At 42.4% G+C, this 19,845-nt stretch overlaps 1 protein-coding gene across 3 annotated transcripts; it reads left to right on the forward strand.

Moving 5' to 3' along the window:
* Window positions 1-110: 110 nt before the first annotated feature.
* On the forward strand, window positions 111-16,067 carry LOC306781132 (chromodomain-helicase-DNA-binding protein 2-like). 3 transcript variants are annotated; one of them, XM_079273836.1, is made up of 34 exons: window positions 111-1,516; window positions 4,808-5,042; window positions 5,603-5,689; window positions 5,858-5,919; window positions 6,349-6,471; window positions 6,769-6,945; window positions 7,072-7,211; window positions 7,304-7,529; window positions 7,629-7,729; window positions 7,822-7,863; window positions 7,974-8,152; window positions 8,249-8,373; window positions 8,493-8,709; window positions 8,800-8,889; window positions 9,007-9,197; window positions 9,325-9,513; window positions 9,625-9,787; window positions 9,913-10,065; window positions 10,602-10,673; window positions 10,935-11,084; window positions 11,173-11,324; window positions 11,407-11,503; window positions 11,591-11,683; window positions 11,790-11,963; window positions 12,150-12,319; window positions 12,407-12,448; window positions 12,560-12,699; window positions 12,790-12,928; window positions 13,010-13,160; window positions 13,428-13,550; window positions 13,633-13,755; window positions 14,035-14,175; window positions 14,384-14,500; window positions 14,612-16,067. In XM_079273836.1, the coding sequence occupies exons 1-34, from the start codon at window positions 1,455-1,457 to the stop codon at window positions 14,768-14,770; spliced, it is 4,605 nt and encodes a 1,534-aa protein (XP_079129962.1). In that variant the 5' UTR covers window positions 111-1,454; the 3' UTR covers window positions 14,771-16,067. The 3 variants fall into 3 exon arrangements, with proteins under 3 accessions (XP_079129962.1, XP_079129963.1, XP_079129964.1); XM_079273837.1 differs by having other exon boundaries at window positions 13,633-13,749; XM_079273838.1 differs by lacking the exon at window positions 6,349-6,471.
* Window positions 16,068-19,845: the final 3,778 nt, after the last annotated feature.

The raw sequence follows: 19,845 nt of genomic DNA on the forward strand, positions 1-19,845 counted from the left end.
TTTTAATATTTCCGCTAATCCGTACAACAAATTAATTTGGTTAGCACTATCAATGTTTGCTAATTCATAGATTAGCATTAGCTTCGTCCTGGGTTGATGAGCCTCCTGAAGTAATGCTCTCTTATTCAAGTGTTGTTCTACGAAGAAACATTATCACTTGATTATTGAGATGAAGGGAAAGTGCTTGAAAATGAGTCGGTTCCAATCAGTCCCAACGCGAAGTCTTCGCTTAATCCATTTAAAGACACACATTTTGTATTTAGCAAGCTTCAACAAAGGATTTTGTCTGAACAGAAATGGTTTCCAAAGGCTCTCTAAAATGGCCTCTGGTCGTCCTTCTTCCTGTCTGAGCAGGAAGTGATGCATTTGGTGCAACCCCAATTTATATACTTTTAAACCTCTCAATATAAGTACTTTTTTTACGAAGTTGGAAGTAAAGGTCTCAACCTCAGGTATTGGGCTTTAAATTACCGTTCAGTTTACATATAAATGCACATTTTAAACGTATTAAAAGGGGTGGGACTTAAACATCACCTGAGTGTGGGGGTAAATGGAAATAACGTCAATCAAAGGCGAAGCTTTCAGAGCTAGGAAGGAGCTCTAGATGGCGGCTGAGCCTTGGGAAGGGTGCCATGGGCTTTCGTCAGACCGTTTATCTCGGCCGTTTTTCGACGGAGACCGCTCGATTCTGACAAAAAATTAAAGTGCTGTTCATACGATCGGTGTTTTATCGCGTATTTGGGCGTTTTCGCGTGTTTTTTGGGCCGTTTTGTCGAGCTGAACGAGCCGTGAGCAGAGGGAGCTGCTCGTCGTTGTTTTCCAGACTGAGGTCTGCCTGCTATGGCGCCTCCATCTTTACTCAGCGGCTCTCTGTCGCTCTCAGCCTGACAGCAGACTTTAAAGGCCGAAAAGCTTTTACGAACCAAAGCTTTTTTTTGTTTTATTTCTAATTTATTGTTTGGTTCTTTTTTTTTCACAGCTTGCTGTTTTTATTTCGAGTCGGATAAAAAAAAAATGAACGCGAATCTAATCGTTCAGTTATAGGTTACAGCCTTTCTTCACATTGAATCGGTCTGTTTACATTGTGTAGTTTATAGTTAACGGATTTGTTTCGTCCTTAAATGTTATTTTTCCAACCCCTTCATGTGATGACGCAGTTATAATTAATTGCATGCGGCTTGATCCGTGTATTGAAGGACTCACGTCGGATATTAAACCTATTATAGCAGCATTTCTCAGCTGTATTTTAAATTAGCGATACAAGTAATACTACTAAAATCTTTGGATTGAATGCCCTTTTCTTAGCTCGTGTCGCACCGCCTGAGGTTTTTACTGCCACTGGAGCACAGGCTGTCTTGTGGGACTTTTATGATAGTTCCTGCTTGCTCTAACTTTTTGACAGTAAATACCAGGACTAAAGATCATCCTACCAAAAAGGTTTTCAGGATACTACCATGATGAAGAATAAAAGTAAAAAACAAGAGGAGGAAGCATCGACTCAAAGCAATGCATCAAGGTATGCTCCTTGTACATTTTATACTCTTTTCATATCTGCTGTGATTGTTTACATGTCAAGCATGGTTGATCGTGTGTGTGTGTGTGCAACGTGGTTTTAAAGAAGTGTACCGCTGTCACGGATGACCTTGCTATTGTTTAACAGCCACACCCTGATTTGACCATTTCTTACACTCAATACTGAGGTTCCAGGCCTGTGTTAAGAGATCATTGCCCACACCGTGTTCAGTGTTAGACCACAGGTAAACATCTGTCCTGTTTTATGTTCTGATGGTTCGTCACAGATGTTTCATGTAACGACCTTGTCTAACTAGTTGTTGCTGCATTGCACCATTTTATCCACGTTGTTGCTTTTGGTTTTTATTTATTTCACACAATGTTTTGCTTTGATGTCACTCATGGTCAGTCTTTAAGATGTGTTGTATATAACATACTTTATCATTACTTCTTTGGCCTTAAATCAGGTTGCATGTTGCTTTAATTGACTTTATTTTTAAATTTTTACATTAATCTGTAAGCTTTTATCTGGACCTGTAGTTGAAGTTTTGATCAAATTAGAGAGTTTTATGAAATCCAAGTGAGGTTAGACTCACTCCAGCTCATTCAAGCCCTTCATCTCAAACATTTGAATGTCTTTTTATGTAATTGTCTCTTGTTTTAGATGGATAGCAAAACTTAAAACTACTTTACTCTGTGTATTATGACAGTATGTCAATGTTTACATGCTTATGTAACATATGTTTTCAGGAGAAGGTTGATTTTACTTTAGTTTTAGGACCTTATGAACTATTTCAGTCTTATATATTTCTCTGAAATCAAATGTTTATTATTATTAGAATATTGAATGGTTGCTTTCACTTGTCAAGCCAGATATTTAATTCATTGATGGCCCCTAACACATGCATTTACTGTCATCAGATATGTTTAAACGGCACTTATTGTATTAATATTGGCTTTATGGATATTGATGGTGTTAGTTGAACCTGTTTGATGCTTGTGAATGTTACAGAATAACACTGTTCTGTTTAAATCTGGCTATCTGTATTACTTGACAGGTGGATTATATTTAAGTGCTTATGGCCAAGAGTCTTGACACTTAAATGTATATATTTCACAGTATTGTCTGCTTTTCTTTTTAGGAAGATAGTAAAACTTTGTGTATTCATTATCCTCAGGTATCTGAATCTTCAAATATCAAAACGAGTGGAAACACCTCTATTTTCATCAATAAAGATGTGTTTTAAAACTAATAACCGGTGCATTTGCATGGTGTCAGAACACTGCAGGAATTCAGAAACTGCACAAGTGGCCAGCCATTACTGTTCTTCTTTTAAATGTTTTATTGTGTAAATGCTGTGGCCCAACATACATTCTTAGTGTTAGGATTGCTGCCATGTTTTCACAATAAATAATGCAGCCTGATCACAATAGCCTGTTGTGTTTTTAGATAAAGACACAGAAGTTTGGATACTAAATGCAGGTAATCACCCTCACAGCATTTTACTGACTGTACACTGCAGCAGGTTACATCACACGTGTAGTTCTTCTGTGTGATCTTGTGGCAGCCATTTTGGTATTTTCAGCTGTGTGTGTGTGAAATATGTCCTCTGCTACTGATGACAGCCTAACTTTTACAGACTGCTAGATGAGCACTGTGGGCATGCACTGCAGCAGAAAGAACAGAAACTTGTTTGACTCAATGCAACATTAATTATGATAAAAGTGCTATATACATATATATGTATATTCACATGCTCTCCTGAGTCACAAAATGGCCCTTGCTTTGTGGGCCCAGCTTGCTCACTTATCTGTATTAAAGCTCAGAACTACACGGAGGAGGAACAGGAAGAGTTCAGACCTTTAAAGGCCTGCACACTGCGCTCTAATAGGCTAGAGTTCCACCTAGTAACACGCCAGCCAATGATAATTCGAGATTTTCCCCATGCCCCGCCTACTATTGACCTCATTTAAAGCGGAAGAAGGCATGCACTTCCGAGTTAGGCAATCGAGGCTGCTGCTTATTGCAGGCTGTGAAATTTAGTAACTCGCTCCAGTAGTAACTCATTCATAATACTGACATTAACACCAGTCATGTTAATTCATTTATTTTAGTTTTATCAATGTCAGAATACAGTCATGGTCATTCTATACACAGTAAGACAAATATGAATTATTTTGTTCTAAAAAATAACAATAGATGAAACGACAATCATAAATGTTTTTCTTAGTTATACATAAACCCATCTCTCTCCAGAGATCCATGTGAGGCAGTGAGTTACACTGAGTGAGTGCTCCCCCATGTGTCCAGACGAGGTACTGCACGCAGAGAAACCCAGACAGGAGAGATCACCATTTCAAGCTCGCCCCCCATAACATTAACGTACAGTCATACCAGATACAGTCTAATAGTGTTATTGTTTACAAAATGTATACTTTTGTTTCAAATCAATTGCATCAGGATATACCCCTCAATCTGTACCATCTTGTTTGCAAACATTTTAAGCTCCTCTGGTGCGGTGAGTCCCCCCCCATGCTGTGACAGTGGTTTGTTACCAACCAGCGGGTTTAAAGGAGGCTCAATAAATCTGAGGGGTCAAAATATGATAAAGATTGTTTTTTACTTTTTTCTATTCCACAAATTGTTTATATTCTTTAATATTTTCCCTTTTCTTGTGATATTGAGTATGTCGTCCTTTTCAGGCCTCTTGAATCTGAATTATGTTAAATGCTCAAAACACTTATTGAACTCAGGCTGTAACCTGTGACGAGGGGTCACAAGCAGACACTTCAGTTTAAGGAGTCATCAGCTAAGGTTCTTAAGTGTTAACTGTGTTGGCCTTTTCATTCTGTTCCACTTTATTATATCAATGTAGGTTAGCAGAGAGGAAATATTTTTGCACTCAAAGCAGCGCTGACGTGTTAAACTCAGTTTTAACTCTGTAATTTACTGATGAATTAAAAGTCCGTCTTTTCAAAAGGATTAAGTCGATTTGTGTGCCTTAGAGAGAATGAGCTTATTATACGACTGTAAGCGGACTAAAGAAGATGCATGATGTAATTAGGTTTCTGTTTCCTCTCAGCTGACGGTCACCATTCACTCATGCCATCAAGCTCTTCTCCGTGTCTCAGTGAGAGTGTGTGCACTTTGAGTTTATTTCTTTTTAAGTTGCTGCCACAACTCTACTCACACGTGTCGTTGTTTGGTGTACAGAATTGTTGTTTGGTGTAAAATGGTGCTCAACAAATGCACTGTGCAAAATGGAAAAGAATCAACGTGTTCTTGTTCCTGTAGCAACTCGGCCTCAGAGGAATCCAACCGCTCTGCGTCGGAGTCGGCGAGTCAGTCGGAGAGCGAGCATGGCAGTGAGAGGAGGAGATCCCACAACTCCGATTCCAACAGCTCCTCAGAGTCACACGGTCACTCGGAGTCCGAGAGCGAGTCTGCAGAGTCCAAATCACAGCAAACCACAGCAGGAGTGAAAGACAAGCCAGTTAGAAAGAAGGAGCGACTGGCAGATGTGAAGAAGGTAAAGGTGAAAGGTCACCTGGCTGCTGAAAGCTCTCCTGTGGCCGCTTCCTGTTTCTAAAGCGCTTCCTGTTAACTTTGTTTGTTTAATCAGGCTCTTAATGTCATTAGGAAGGTTTGAAATGCAAGACGTTTGTAGTGTTAAGCCACGTTTCTTACTTCCCTCTTTGTGTCCATGTCAGACTGCAGCCAGTAGGTAGCAGCTGGTGGCGAGGTAGCTGCAAAAGTCATAACAAGCAATTATTTTGACAATTGATTTGTAATTTTGTAAGCATAAGAGCCACAAAATATCACTGTTTAAAGCTTTCTTGATTGAGAATGTTTTCTCTGTTTTATGTAACTCTAAAAAAGACAAAGTAAGGCATTTAAAAACGCCGCCGTGGACTCTGACTGAATGGGACATTTGTCGCTATATCCCAGTATTTCATAGACTAATCAATTCATTGAGAGTCAGATAATGAAACGAGTATTTGCAGCCTGATGGCACATTCCTACAAATTATAATCTGACGTGACATATTTGTAAAGTGGTTCTCTCTGATAGCAGTCGCTCTGTTTACAGATGTGGGACGAACATCCAGATGTATATGGAGTCAGGAGGTCGAACCGCAGTAGACAGGAGCCGGCTCGTTTAAACATCGGAGCTGGGGTAAGCAGATGTTTTTGAAACAATAAAGACAAAGAATACTGATATTCATCATGGCCCGGCTTTTTACAATCTATTGGCATCAACGAGCCTCTTGTGCCACCTAGTGGACACTGTGAAGAAGTGCTGCTACAGTTCATGTGGAAACAAAGCTCTTCTGACTATTTACAGGGGAGCAGTGACTCTGAGAGTGAGAGTCCCAAGAGAAAATCATCCCGAATTAAAAAAAAAGAGTAAGTGTGAAGACTGAGAACATCTTTGGGTATTTGTTATTATTTAATTTCATGTTGCAGCCCCTTATTCTTTCAATTCTGCCATGTTGAGACACTTGCACCAAACTCCTTTTTTTAGCAAGATGTTCTTTGTTTAGCACTCGATCCATACCGTAGTTTTGCACAACTCATGTCTGTTTTTGTCATTGTGTTGATGTTGTGATTGTTATCATGTTAAGCTTGTTTGTAAATGGGTATCTGTTTGTTAGAAATGGGCTCAGTTAGTTTCAGTCAGTCAGGCGAGGTTTGACATTTACATCAAAACTGATTGGTCCGATCAAATTGGGTTTGCGGTGAACACCCTGTGGCCAGTATTTAATGAAATTTAAAATTTGGTTAAAGCAGTGAATGGCCCTTGAGGCTGAACTTGTGGCATTTCTTTGTTGTAAGAAATATCTGGAACTCAAATGATGAAGACGAGGATGAGGAGGAGGAGGAGGAGGAGGCTTCCGACAGTACAGACAGTGAGCAGGAAGAGAAAAAAGTTAGATCCAGACGACTTCCTGCTAGAAGGTAAGAGTGTAGCGAGGCCTGGCCGCCAGACAGCTACCCACTGGTCATCTCCAAGTCATTCCATTTTGTGTTCCCCCTTTTACTTTGCTGTGAAGTAGTTCACACCTGCAGCATGGTGTCTAAAATACAACATGTAAAATGTATTCCAATCATGACACAAACATTTTTCAAAATCGTAAAAGAAATGTTGTCACACACAGTCGGCCAAAAGAGCCCAAAACCCACTGCGACGATGATCCAGGAGGCTGGTTCCTAAAGTGGTTTGTGTGTTTGTGTGCGTAACTGTGTGATTTACAGACCTCAGACCAAATCATCAAGCAACAAAAAGCAACTGTCTCAAAAAAGCAGGAAGTCCAGGAAACAGGACTCCTCTGCTGAAGACGACGATGAAGACGACGACGAAGACGACGACGAAGACGACGATGGCACTCCAAAGAGACAGACTCGAAAAAGGGGTGCAACAAAAGTCAAAAGGTGCATTTCTGAACCCAAAGCGGTTCATCATCCGTGTCCCGCTGCGGTGAATCTTTCCACCTGGACGTTTTGTTTAGTTTTCAGCACGTCAGGCTAATGCTTGTCCCCGGGTCTGTTGTGTCACAGTTACAAAGAGGACCAACATGACTTTGAAACGGACTCTGATGACCTGATTGAAATGACGGGGGACGTAGGCGAGGAGGAGCAGGATGACGACAGCGAGACCATTGAGAAGATTATGGACACCAGGACGGGCAAAAAAGGAGGTTGGGCATTTTAACGTGACTCTTCCTATTTTGAAAGCCGTTTTGTATCTCATTAAAATGTCTAAAAGTTTTTTGTTTTTTTTCTCCTCTAGCCACCGGGGCCACCACTACTGGGTATTCCGTGCAGGAAAACGGGGACCCGAATGAAGGCTTTGACCCCGAGAGCGATGAAGGGGAGACTCACTATCTGATCAAGTGGAAGGGCTGGTCCTACATCCACAACACGTGGGAGAGCATGGACACCCTGCTGCAGCAGAAGGTCAAGGGACTAAAGAAAATGGACAACTACAAAAAGAAACAAGATGAGCTCAATTCATGGTAAAAAAAAAAACACGCGTCCTCACGGCAACAGACGAATGTCTTGCCGATGTTCATCTTTTGAGGGTTTTCACTGTCTGCTCTGTTCCTTGATTGTAGGTTGAGCAGAGTGTCTCCTGAGGATGTAGAGTTCCATAACTGCCAAATGGAGCTCATATATGACTTGAACAAGCAGTTTCAGATTGTGGAGCGCATTATCGGTACGAATTCATTGTCTGACGTATTTGCAGCAGATCGTCTTTTAAAAAAAATTACACTTAAGATTTACTGAAAAGAATTTTATTGTCAACAGCAACAAAAACTGGGAAGACACCAGGATCCACTGAGTTCCCCTGTAAGTCCATTTTCTGATTTCTTACCATCACTGTTGCATTCTGTTGACTTTTTAAATGTTCTGAATGTTACTTTTGTCATAATCATTTGTCTGCTCTTTTTATTCAACAGCTCACAGTCACAAGACGGCGTCCTCCAATGAGCCGGAGTATCTATGCAAGTGGATGGGCCTGCCCTATTCCGAGTGCAGCTGGGAGGATGGAGCCCTGGTTGGAAGGAAGTTCCAGCACTGCATCGACCGCTTCAAGAACCGAATCTCCAGTAAATCCGTCCCCTCTAAAGACTGCAAGGTAAGAGTGGAATGACCCAAGATGGAAGAGTCTTCATGATTTGTTTTTTTATTTTTCTCCTCCTCGTTAAATGTGTTTTTCTAACGATCATTTCAGGTGTTAAAGCAAAGACCGAGGTTCTCTCCTCTGAAGGAGCAACCGCCGTATATTGGAGATGATAACCTTCAACTGAGAGATTATCAGCTGGATGGGGTGAACTGGTTGGCCCACTCCTGGTGCAGGTACTGTGTAAATGAGTGTTGTAATATACCTGGGTTGGTTTTGATTACGGTACTTCATTTGAAAAGTGTGTTTTCTTTTCTTTTAAAAGTGCCTTTTTCTTTTATTCCTCCGTCCTCAGGTGCAATAGCGTTATCCTCGCTGATGAGATGGGGCTGGGAAAGACCATCCAGACCATCTCCTTCCTGTCGTACCTGTTTAACCAGCATCAGCTATACGGACCCTTCTTAGTGGTGGTGCCTCTGTCCACGCTCAGCTCCTGGCAGAGGGAGTTTGAAACCTGGGCTCCTCACATGAACGTGGTGGTCTACCTCGGTGACGTCATGAGCAGGAAATCGGTACGTTGACTCCTGAATGTCTTAATAGAGTCTGGTGGTCTCTACGGAGTTGGTTACATGAACTTGTGTTTTTGCTCCTGTTCGATGTAGATCCGTGACTACGAGTGGGTGAACCATCAAACGAAAAGAATCCGTTTCAATGCACTGTTAACCACTTATGAAATTCTGCTCAAAGACAAGGTAGGTGCCGGGATCAGCATTTCTTCACGGTTGTGTTTCTGGTTTTCTTTGCCGTATGTCTGTGCCTGAAGAGATTCGGATCACTGCGGCTTACGAGAGCTTACCGTTTGTCTGCAGGGGGTGCTTGGGAACATCAACTGGGCGTTTCTGGGTGTGGATGAAGCTCACAGGCTGAAGAATGATGACTCCCTGCTGTACAAATCATTAATGGAGTTCAGGTCTAACCACAGGCTCCTCATTACCGGCACGCCGCTGCAGAACTCCCTCAAAGAGCTCTGGTCACTGTTGCACTTCCTCATGCCTGACAAGTACGTCCTGGTTTAGACTTTTTTTTTTTTTTTTTTACATGATACCCAAGGAAAAGCAGGGAAACACCACCGGTTTGACTCCCAGCCGTGGATGAGTGACGTCTGTTGTCTTTGTCGTGCACAACAGGTTTGATTCCTGGGAGGATTTTGACGATGTACACGGGAAAGGAAGTGACAACGGTTATCAGAGTCTTCACAAAGTCCTCGAGCCCTTCCTTCTGCGGCGTGTTAAGAAAGACGTGGAGAAATCTCTCCCCGCCAAAGTAGAGCAGATTCTCCGTGTAGACATGACTGCACAGCAAAAACAGTTCTACAAGTATGATTGTATTTTTGTCTTTTTGTTTTCACTACTTCAGTCTTTCAGCGTCTTGTACAGTAGCTGCATTTCTCCTCCCCATTAACTTCATTTGTTCCTCAATATTCCCAGGTGGATTTTGATGAGGAACTATAGAGCTCTTTACAAAGGCACCCGAGGCAGCTCCTCTGGCTTCCTGAACATCGTTATGGAGCTTAAAAAGTGCTGCAACCACAGTTTCCTCATTAAACAGCCTGAGGATATAGATGGTGAAACACAACAGGAACACCTGCAGGTATGTCTCCTTATTGAACCCTCCTTAGCTCCCAGCAACACCTCCGGATATCTCTGCAAAGGAAACGAGTCCAAAGTGAGGGCTCGGTGCTTCTTCATGTGTCCCGTCTTTGTACTTTTTTTCAGAGTGTAGTGCGGGGCAGCGGGAAGCTGGTGCTGCTGGACAAGCTGCTGACCAGACTCCGAGAAAGAGGCAACCGAGTCCTGATCTTCTCCCAGATGGTCAGGATGTTGGACATTCTGGCTGAATACCTCACCAAGAATCGCTACCCGTTCCAGGTACGCTGTGAACATCTGCAGGGCTTCATTGTGCATCTCCGTACGACACGTCTGATTGGTTCTCTGCCAAAAGGAAATGATTTTTGGAACATAACTGTGAAATGTACTAAGACTACCCTTTTTTTGTTCTTATTTGCTGAAAAATGTCCATGAAATCAAGCATGTAGTGCTGTCAGCTCGTCAACCATCAGATTTTCTAAAAACCTCATCATCTTATCACCAGTACCTCCAGAAACGGTGTCTAGTCTGACAGTTTGTTGTCTTCATTGGTGTTTACAGTGCAGGGAGCTGTTGGGTCGGATGTCAGTGTTGGTGCACATGTACTCCGCCGGGCTGAGAGATCCTGTTATGTTATTTATATCAACAAGTTGTTTTCCGCTGGAGACCAGACTAACTCCCGGAAAGTCACTGGACTTTGGTTGTTGTTGCTGACGGTGTGTCGACATCGGTGTACACTGCTGTGATCGGTCTGAGCACGGAGACGTATGGGTACGATGGCATGTCAATGTCTCTCTCGTTGTCTCTTTCCTCCTTAGCGGCTGGACGGTTCCATTAAGGGAGAAATACGAAAGCAAGCCCTTGACCACTTTAATGCAGAAGGCTCAGAGGTATGTATACTCATATTTTATTTTAGTTGAATATTTGCATATTACAAATAGGACTCTTATCTTATTGGGATGATGACTGTTTCAAACAAACATACGGTTCATTTTTTTGCAGGATGTATTTTATAAATGGTGTAAAAAGGATCAAATATACAGCAGCAGTTCATTCACGATTACCATTTTGCTCTTATTATTCATCAGGCGTTTCCAAATGGTGTGTATTGCTAAATGAGATCCGTATTAACAGTTTCATCCGTTTTCCAGGACTTCTGCTTCCTGTTGTCCACCAGAGCTGGAGGTTTAGGGATAAACTTGGCCTCGGCGGACACCGTCATCATCTTTGACTCTGACTGGAACCCTCAAAACGACCTGCAGGCACAAGCCAGGGCTCACAGGATCGGCCAGAAGAAACAGGTAACCCTTCGCCCCAAATCATGACTTTCACTGTACATGTGACATAGAATGAAGAAGATAGTTATACATCAATGCTTTCCTCTCGTAGGTGAATATTTATCGACTGGTCACCAAAGGGACAGTGGAGGAGGACATCATTGAGAGGGCAAAGAAGAAGATGGTTTTGGACCATCTTGTCATCCAGAGGATGGACACCACTGGTCGAACTGTACTTGACAGCAACTCGGACACAAACACGAAGTAAGATGTCAGAAATCGTCTTGTTTAATATTTGGACACTGAACCTCTGTGTGTTCAACATTGTTTTTGTTTTTTTTCCCAGTTCAAACCCATTCAACAAAGAAGAACTGACCGCCATCCTCAAGTTTGGTGCAGAGGAGCTCTTCAAAGAGGCAGAAGGAGAGGAGTCTGAACCGCAGGTATTCCATCAAGTAATACTCTTGTGTGCATTAAAAATACATGTTACGTATTTGTGGAGTTGAACCGGAATGTGTTTCTTCCTGTAGGAGATGGATATTGAGGAGATCTTGAGGTTGGCTGAAACAAGAGAAAGTGACCAGGGCTCAAGTGCGACGGATGAACTTCTGTCTCAGTTTAAGGTTCCCGTCACTTCTTTGTATACCGTAGCATTGTTGTGAAGCATCCAAAGATCCCCCTCTTGCATAAATCTGATTTGTCCCGCCCTTCCTCCTCGTGTCGCTGCAGGTAGCCAATTTCTCAAGCATGGAGGAGAGCGTTCCAGAGTTTGAGGACCGGTCCATACGGGAATGGGATGACATCATCCCCGAAGAGCAGCGACGCAAAGTCGAGGAGGAGGAGAAGCAGCGGGAGATGGACGACATCTTCATGCTGCCCAGAAGCAGAAGCTCCAACAAGAGGGTAAGAGGAGGATTCTTACAGATGTATTTTGTTGCTTGACTTTAACTTGTGTTTGTGCACACATTTCAGCAACAGACACGATGAAGTGTTGCGTCTCTGAATCCTACTTTACACGGCTTTCTGTCTGCCAGCAGCTGATGTAAATCTGGTCATAAGGTGTTGCTCTGGTTCCTCTTGTCTTTTCAGGCTCGGGCCAATGACAGCGACAGCGATGTGGGCTCCAAGCTGAAGAACCGCTCCTCAGGCTCCGAAAGTGAGACCGATGACAGTGACGACGACAGGAAGCCCAAGAAGAGAGGCAGACCCAGAGCCCGCAAAAACAATGTGGAGGGTTTCACCGATGCAGAGATCCGCAGGTAAAGTACTTACTTTTTATTTTGTATCACAGTGAAGTTCCCTTCCGTGAACACAATTTAATGTATTCATTATAATATCATTAACAGGTTCATTAAGGCATACAAGAAATTTGGATCTCCACTCGAAAGGTCAGCTTTGTTAAATGATATTAATAGTAAATGTACGGCTCATCATTGGATCGCATGCTTTGTTAGACATCGTAACAGCTCAAAGAGTCACGTGCGTCTCTCTGTATCCAGGTTGGAGGCCATTGCCCGAGACTCTGAGCTGGTTGACAAGTCCATTGCAGACCTGAAGAGACTCGGTGAACTGATTCATACCAGTTGTGTGACTGCAGTGCAGGAGCACGAGGAGCACCTTAAAGAGAACCCAGTTGAAGGTATGTTGCCTTTACTTGGTGAGAGTGTCTTTGACATCGTAGCATTTTTTTTTCCGGGGCCCCCAACAAACACGCATGTTGTTGTTTCAGCTAAAGGTCCTGGGAAGCGGCGAGGAATTAACATCAAGATCTCGGGAGTGCAGGTCAACGCCAAGTCCATCATCCAGCACGAGGAAGAGTTTGAGCCGCTGCACAAAGTGGTGCCTTCTAATCCTGCCGAGAGAAATAAGTAAGACACCGCTGCAGAGATGAGGAGCAGCACGGGCGTTGCATTACAAATGATTACATTTGACAAATGTGTTTCCCACAGCTTCAATCTGACATGCAGAGTCAAGGTGGCCCACTTTGATGTAGACTGGGAGCTGCAGGATGACGTTCAGCTGCTGCTTGGTATCTATGAGCACGGCTTTGGCAACTGGGATCTGATCAAGACGGATCCTGACCTTAAACTCGCTGATAAGGCAAATCTCTAATTTCTACCTTTATCACCAAGTCGGAGATGAATGAAAATCGAAATGTTAGGAATTCAGCACACACTCGACTTCAACGCATGCATTCATTTTGTACTTTTGGACCAAAACTGGCCCGTTTAAAATATTGTAAAAGCTCTGAGAATGTTGTTTTTATAAGTTCTGGTCAGATAGATTCCTCCGTCCTCTTATTAGCACTTGCACTACAATCAGCACCTCTTTCAATCATCGGTCTAACAGTCACCTCCCATTGCACAGATTCTCCCAGACGATCCGAGCAAGAAGCCTCAGGCAAAGCAGTTGCAGGCGAGAGCCGAGCATCTCCTCAAGCTGCTGAAAAAAGAACAAGACAACGCAGACCTGTCTAAAGCAGGGGAGGAGGTACGCTGACTCGTCTGTACTGTTCTCACCACACGGCGTTTGCCTTTGACGCACACCGCTCATCCAGTCTGTTCCTCCAAAGGTCAAAGTGAAGAAGAGGAAGCCCCGGGTGAAAAAGGAGAACAAGATCCTCAAGGATGAGCAGGGCAACGACATCTCCTCCCCCCGCCTGTCCGACAACCCGTCGGAGGAGGGCGAGGTAAAGGTCGGTGTCACCTGCTGGTCTGGAGGCTGAGTTGTGCTTCTGTGTCGAGGTTTGATTTGAACCAAAAACTTAATTGCAGTGGCGGATAAATGACCCGCCAGACTATAAGTCAGGCCCCGTGAAGTAGGGAACTACAACGTCACCACTTTAACAAAGACGTGTAACTCAGCTTTATCTTCAGAGAGGCAGAGCAATGCTCCACTTGATTCGGTAAATCCTCTCTCGCAGTAAGACCTACTGTTACGCTGTTTTAACACACGCTGTCTCGCGTTGGAACAGGATGATGGAACAGAGAAGTCCCCCGCCAAGAAAAGACAAAAGAAGGAGGACAACAAAGAGAACAAAGAAAAACAGGGAACTCCTAAAAAGGAGAAGGACGGGGACAAAGAGAAAAAGGGTTCCAAGCCCAGAAAAGAGAAGGTATTTCAGCAGAGAATTCATGACCTCATCATGGGTTCTCAAACTTGCATGGATATAAGGTTGATGGAATAATGTTTTATATGCTGCACTTCATTATAGCATTGAAACGCGGCGATGAAGTCCGTCACCATCCTGTGAATCAGCCATTGACGGCATGAATGGCAGAAATGGGTTGCTTGTCTTTATGTGTGCTGTTTTTGTCTTCCAGGCTAAAGCGGTCAAAGGGAAGAAGACTCAAGGTCCAGTTCACATAACGGCTGGGTCAGACCCCGTTCCCATTGAAGGAAACGACGATGATGAACTCGACCAGGACACTTTCAGTGTTGTAAGTCTCTTCTTTCATTCCTGTGCAAAGAATTAAGCCGGTGACCTTTGATAAGCAACTTGCGAGCAGTGCATTACAATAACACCAGCACTTTGTACACATTGTGTCCAGTGTAAGGAGCGCATGAGGCCGGTGAAAAAGGCCCTGAAGCAGCTGGATAAACCAGATGAGGGTCTGTCTGACCAGGAGCAGCTCCAGCACACCCGCACATGCCTCCTGAAGATTGGAGACCGAATCACAGAGTGCCTTAAAAAAAAATTAATTAATTAACCCAGAATCTGAAATTTACTTTCTACTGACGTGGTTTCTGACAAAAAACGCATGGGATGGTGCTGTATAGTTTTACTGGACTTTTTGTCATGTATTCTTCATGTTAACATCTGCTTGATGTCCAAATTCCCGCAAACAAATGCTTTTGCATGCTTGGTCTTGATACATAACAACGTGAGTATATTTCATTTTTTTAGTTCTGAAAATATTCAGTGTGACTCAAGGACTCTTCAACTGTGCAGTTATGACAAAGTGAATGTACATTTCTGGGTCAGAACACACAAAAGATCAGAATGGGGGAAAAAAAACAACACTTCAAGCCTCTCCCTTAAAACGCGTTCACACTTCAAAGGAAGCAGTTTTATTTCAGTCTCGTTTTCAAAGAAATGGAAACGGAGGAAACAGCTGTTAGTACACACATCTCTGTGTCAAAAAATTAAACAGGGACTTTGTTTTTCGTCAATAAACTTGCAAAACTTGTTTTTGGTTTAGATGTGGGAATAGGGGAATTAGCTACAGTCTTCAAATAGTTACCACAATGACGTGAATTCATTTTACAACAGGAACTGTCTGTAGCAGAGGACTCAGTTCTAATAAAAGCATAGAATCAGCCTCTGTACATGAGCAGGGTTTTTCCACAGTTTCACCAACGAATAAAGATAAAATAAGACGTCTCCATGATGGAAGACACACTCAGACAAACAGGCAGAAATCTGATCTGCACATAGTCCGAAACTAAAATGAGACATGACACACTCCTGAAATGAACAGTGGTCATACAGTCTGATGGATAACACGGGAAATAGCCAGAAATCTGCTAACGATCACTGTATCAAAAACATGTTTGACAGTTTGATTCAAAAACCTTTTCAGACATTCACACACATCACTCCATGTCGCTTGTATGTCAAACAGCGACAACAAAGGTATCCAATCTTCTGTGAATGTCAGAAACTCTGTTTATGACACACTGTTCCTTCTCCTGCAAAGAAAAAGTTGTACAAGTTGGGCATTGCAATATTTTCTGTGGTAGTAGTCATTCAGACACAGCTGGAGGCCACGGTGCACTCAATCAAATAACAGTTTGGATTAAAAAAAACAAAGTCTCCTACAACACCATTTAGTGCAGAAACCTAATCTAGGTGTGTTCTGCAACGGTGTTAGTTTCCTTTAACTCAATTTAGTGTGCAGACAGAGACGTTTGTGAACTCTGTTATTTCTTCTGTGTACTTTATATCAGACTTTTGGTTAATTATATATTCTGTATTTGAAATAAAGATAGAACAATTTCAACGAACCAGTTGTGCTTTGAGTTTTTTTTTTTTTTTTTAAGTAATTAACTCTATTTAGTGGGCCAAGTGGTTTTACGGACTTATTCACAATCGAGTAAAACTTCCATTTTAAACTCACATTGTCAAAACATTTCCCACAACAGTCAAAGCCAGCCAACTCTTCAGGGGGGGAAACAGTCCATTTCTAGTTAGACATTACAAGAGTCAGTGAGCCATCAGCAGAAATGATGGTGGGAGATGTTCCATGTATACTTTACTGACTGTTCATATCTCAAACAAGAGATACCAGATTTTGGGATCATTTTGACGTAACATTGTCTTTGATTTGGAAAATAAGACACCGAGTGCGTGTCGCACATGTTAAATACTGTGGTTGTTTGATTTGTATGTCACATGCTGTCACAGACGCCGGCGGCGTGGGATCCCGGATTTCATCTCTAATGACGTTAGAGATGAAATCCGGGATCCCACGCCGCCGGCGTCTGTGACATTGTGTGTGAGCTCTTGATCTTCGCTGGTGACCAACAACGCTGTTGAATTTAACTGCGTCGCAGGTGAAGACGGAGTTTGTGGTTCGCCACCGACCCGCCAGAGAGCCGCGATGAGGAAAGTTAATACTAGATTGTATGTCACCATGGTGCCGAAATAATGACAATAATAAAAAGAAGCAAGCAGGGTGTTCATTCAGTAGTTTCTGCGGTCTGGATGAAATGCGACAGCAGCTGTCATATTATGGAGAATCGGTTTATCGCTGGCAGTTTCGGCTGTTCACACAGTAATGCGAAGCGCTAACATCCATCTCCCTCCTCCTCCGAGCTCCTCCTAATGGTGGACTTCTAGGCCGTAGCTTGCATTCGCTTCCAAAACGTGTTTCCCTTGAGGTGAGTGACAGCAATCCTTCCTGATAGCATTTGGGCTGTGTGCAGGGTAGAGATGGGGACTATCCGCCTCCGGAAGAGCTCTGCAGGCTGGCCCACTGATCCCGGTGCTGAAGAGGAGCAGCGTGTGGGCTGGTGCTGCCTTCACTGCAGCCTCGTACTTCCTAACACCTGCAGACCTGCTTGTCAACACGAAGAACATGTTGGGCAGATTCAGTCGACTATTTGTTTTGGTGGCTTATGTTTGATTACGCTTTTAAAGAAAATATACTATCATGTAATATAACATCATATAATATAATATAATACTACATTTAGATATAAAGTAAAAGACTAGACCCTAGAGGAGGAGACTCGTATATTTTAGGCTGCTTTTATAAATATAGCAATATTTCTACTACTGTAGAAATACTCTGTTACAAGTAAAAAATCCTGGATTCAAAATCTTACTGAAGTAAAAGTGCATACCGGTACGTATGCCTTTTAGCATCATTGGATTATAATTGGTGATGCATTCATATGTAAGCATCATGGTAAAGGTGGGGCTGATTATTATATTTCTTGTATTGTATTGTATTTTATTGTATTCTTGTAAACTGCCGGCCAGCTTTAATCCATAATAATACATCAGAATGCAATAGTTGACTTGTATTTTGTATTATGGTAAATGGATTTGTACTTGAAGCACCTTTCAGTCTTCCGACCACTCACAGCGCTTAACATTACATGTTATTCACCCATTAATGCCCATCAGGACTAATTAACTCATTCATACCCCACACATACACCGAAGGCACAGCCTAAGGGAGCAATTTGGGATTAAGTGTCTTGCCCAAGGACTGGAGGAGCTGGGGGACCGCTCTACCTCTGAGCCTCTGCCTGCCCCATATTAATAATCCAAATCTGTAAAGTAACTAATAACTAATGGTGTGCAGTGGAGTTATCTAATGTGTATTGAAGTAAAAAGTACAACATTGACTAAAATGTAGGGGAGTAGAAGTATAAAGTGGAAAAACTGAAGTTTCACATACTACCAGGAATACAATTCAGGGGAATAAAAACTACATTTGCTGATTTCATTTTTTTAATATCAGCGATACAGATGTTATGAATTAATAGTCAAAGGTATTGCAGTAAGCTTAACACATAATGTCCAACGTGTGTCTTTCAAACATCAGGACGTAAACTTGGTGGCATCAATGCTCGACATGGCTCTATTTAGAGTCTTATATTTGGATCTCTGCATTGTTTCCTTTGCAGAAGAAGAGACACAGCTCGACGTAGACGTCAGCCAATAGTGTTGCAATAGATTATTTTATGTAAAATGACAAAACATGGAAAATAGCACCAATTCTTATGTCTACAAATTCTAAATACTACAATACCTTTTGACAGAGTGCGCAGTGCACATCCCATCCTAAAGGCTTGGGTGTCATTCAGTCGAACGTTCTCTTACCACTTCGCTGCACATTTGGAGTTCACTGGTAAATGACAAATTTCCAACAGCATCTGAAGGCAGCATTTCTTTGTTTTCCCCTGAGCCACAGCAAACACACATTTTCCAAGGGCAGCAGACTCTTGGGTCACGGCTGCAGATCCAAGGGAAAATCTTGACCAGCCAAGATGTTGATAAGCAATCATTCGATCACTAATGTCCTAATATATAAGCATAACGCAAACACAAAATAAATATTTGTCCTTGTCTCACTCACTCAGACACACAGAGAGCCACGACTTATATTTCCACTGGACTCATGGGTTTACAGTCTACATTGTCCTTTTGAAAAAGTAGACCAACACAAAAGAATCCCTTCAGCGGCTAGTGGGTACGGTCTTTGCCATTAACATTACTTCTGAAATCCCTCGCAGTGTGCAAACCTTTAATCTGAAAACAAAGACAGCCTGTGTGGTTCTGTCTGTTTTGATGCCTGATCTTATTTCTGTACACCTACTGTTGGGGAGTGCTGGCCCCTTTATAATCCTCTCCTGCGTGTGAGAGCTGATCAAAGCCCACTAGATGGCAGCACAAAACAACAACATGCATTTTCTTTCAACGCACAGTTCGAAATTCAGCACCGACTGCTGTGAGAGGGCCTTAGGGACAGGATCTGAAGCAGGAGAGGAAGGGAGGAACACACTGAACACAAACATGCACACAAAGTCATATGGTGCCTGTGCACTATGTTGATGTTGAGTTTTATTTCTTATTGAGGACACTTTCCCTCGTCCTCACAAGGGAAGCTACAGGTCTGAAGCGAAAGGGGGTTGTCACATTCTGAGAGGACGGCCTGCACTTTGCACAGAGAAGCAGCTCTGAATGTGACCACGGTGATCAGGTTACATTGCTTTTCACTGGCTTACACCACAGTTTGTCTTTTTACACTTCCTATTCAGTTTAGCTGCAATTAAACACAGTTAGGACAATCAACATATATATATTATTACAATACATATGCAACACCTAGCAGGTTAAGTAAAATGTCTTATGTTCAATGTCCAATGTTCGGGTTCTTTGTGTAAAGTGCAGAGAGGAAAACGGTTAATTCACTTATTGTTTAAGAGTGAATGTATAAGTCTTATAATTGGAAAGGAAATCAATTAACGAGTCAATTTGTTTGTACTGGGAATATACCCTGAAAATACGGGAAATACATTTTGAACATTTGAAACTGTCTGGAAATGATGCACTGCTGTGATATTTAGTATTTACTTTAGTTTTTTGTTAATATATATAAATATATATATATATATATATATATATATATGTTCATTGTGTTAAATGCAATGAAGAGTATCCTTGAGTCATTTGAAACTTGATACTCTAGTCCCTCCAAGCCATATAAGTCCTGGACATGCCTCACCATTAATCTCCGCTGTTTGTGGAACAACATGACCACACCAGTAT

Source organism: Melanostigma gelatinosum, assembly GCF_949748355.1.
Source record: "Melanostigma gelatinosum genome assembly, chromosome: 1".
In the NCBI taxonomy this organism is placed as follows: domain Eukaryota; kingdom Metazoa; phylum Chordata; class Actinopteri; order Perciformes; family Zoarcidae; genus Melanostigma; species Melanostigma gelatinosum.

What these genes read in the sequence shown, in the direction of transcription:
- LOC306781132 (XM_079273836.1), top strand. Translation starts at nt 1,455, where the DNA reads ATGATGAAGAATAAAAGTAAAAAACAAGAGGAGGAAGCATCGACTCAA. An exon ending in TCCCGAATTAAAAAAAAAGA is followed by an intron (nt 5,920 to 6,348) that starts GTAAGTGTGAAG and finishes CTTTGTTGTAAG; the next exon opens with AAATATCTGGAACTCAAATG. An exon ending in TTTGGATCTCCACTCGAAAG is followed by an intron (nt 12,449 to 12,559) that starts GTCAGCTTTGTT and finishes CTCTGTATCCAG; the next exon opens with GTTGGAGGCCATTGCCCGAG.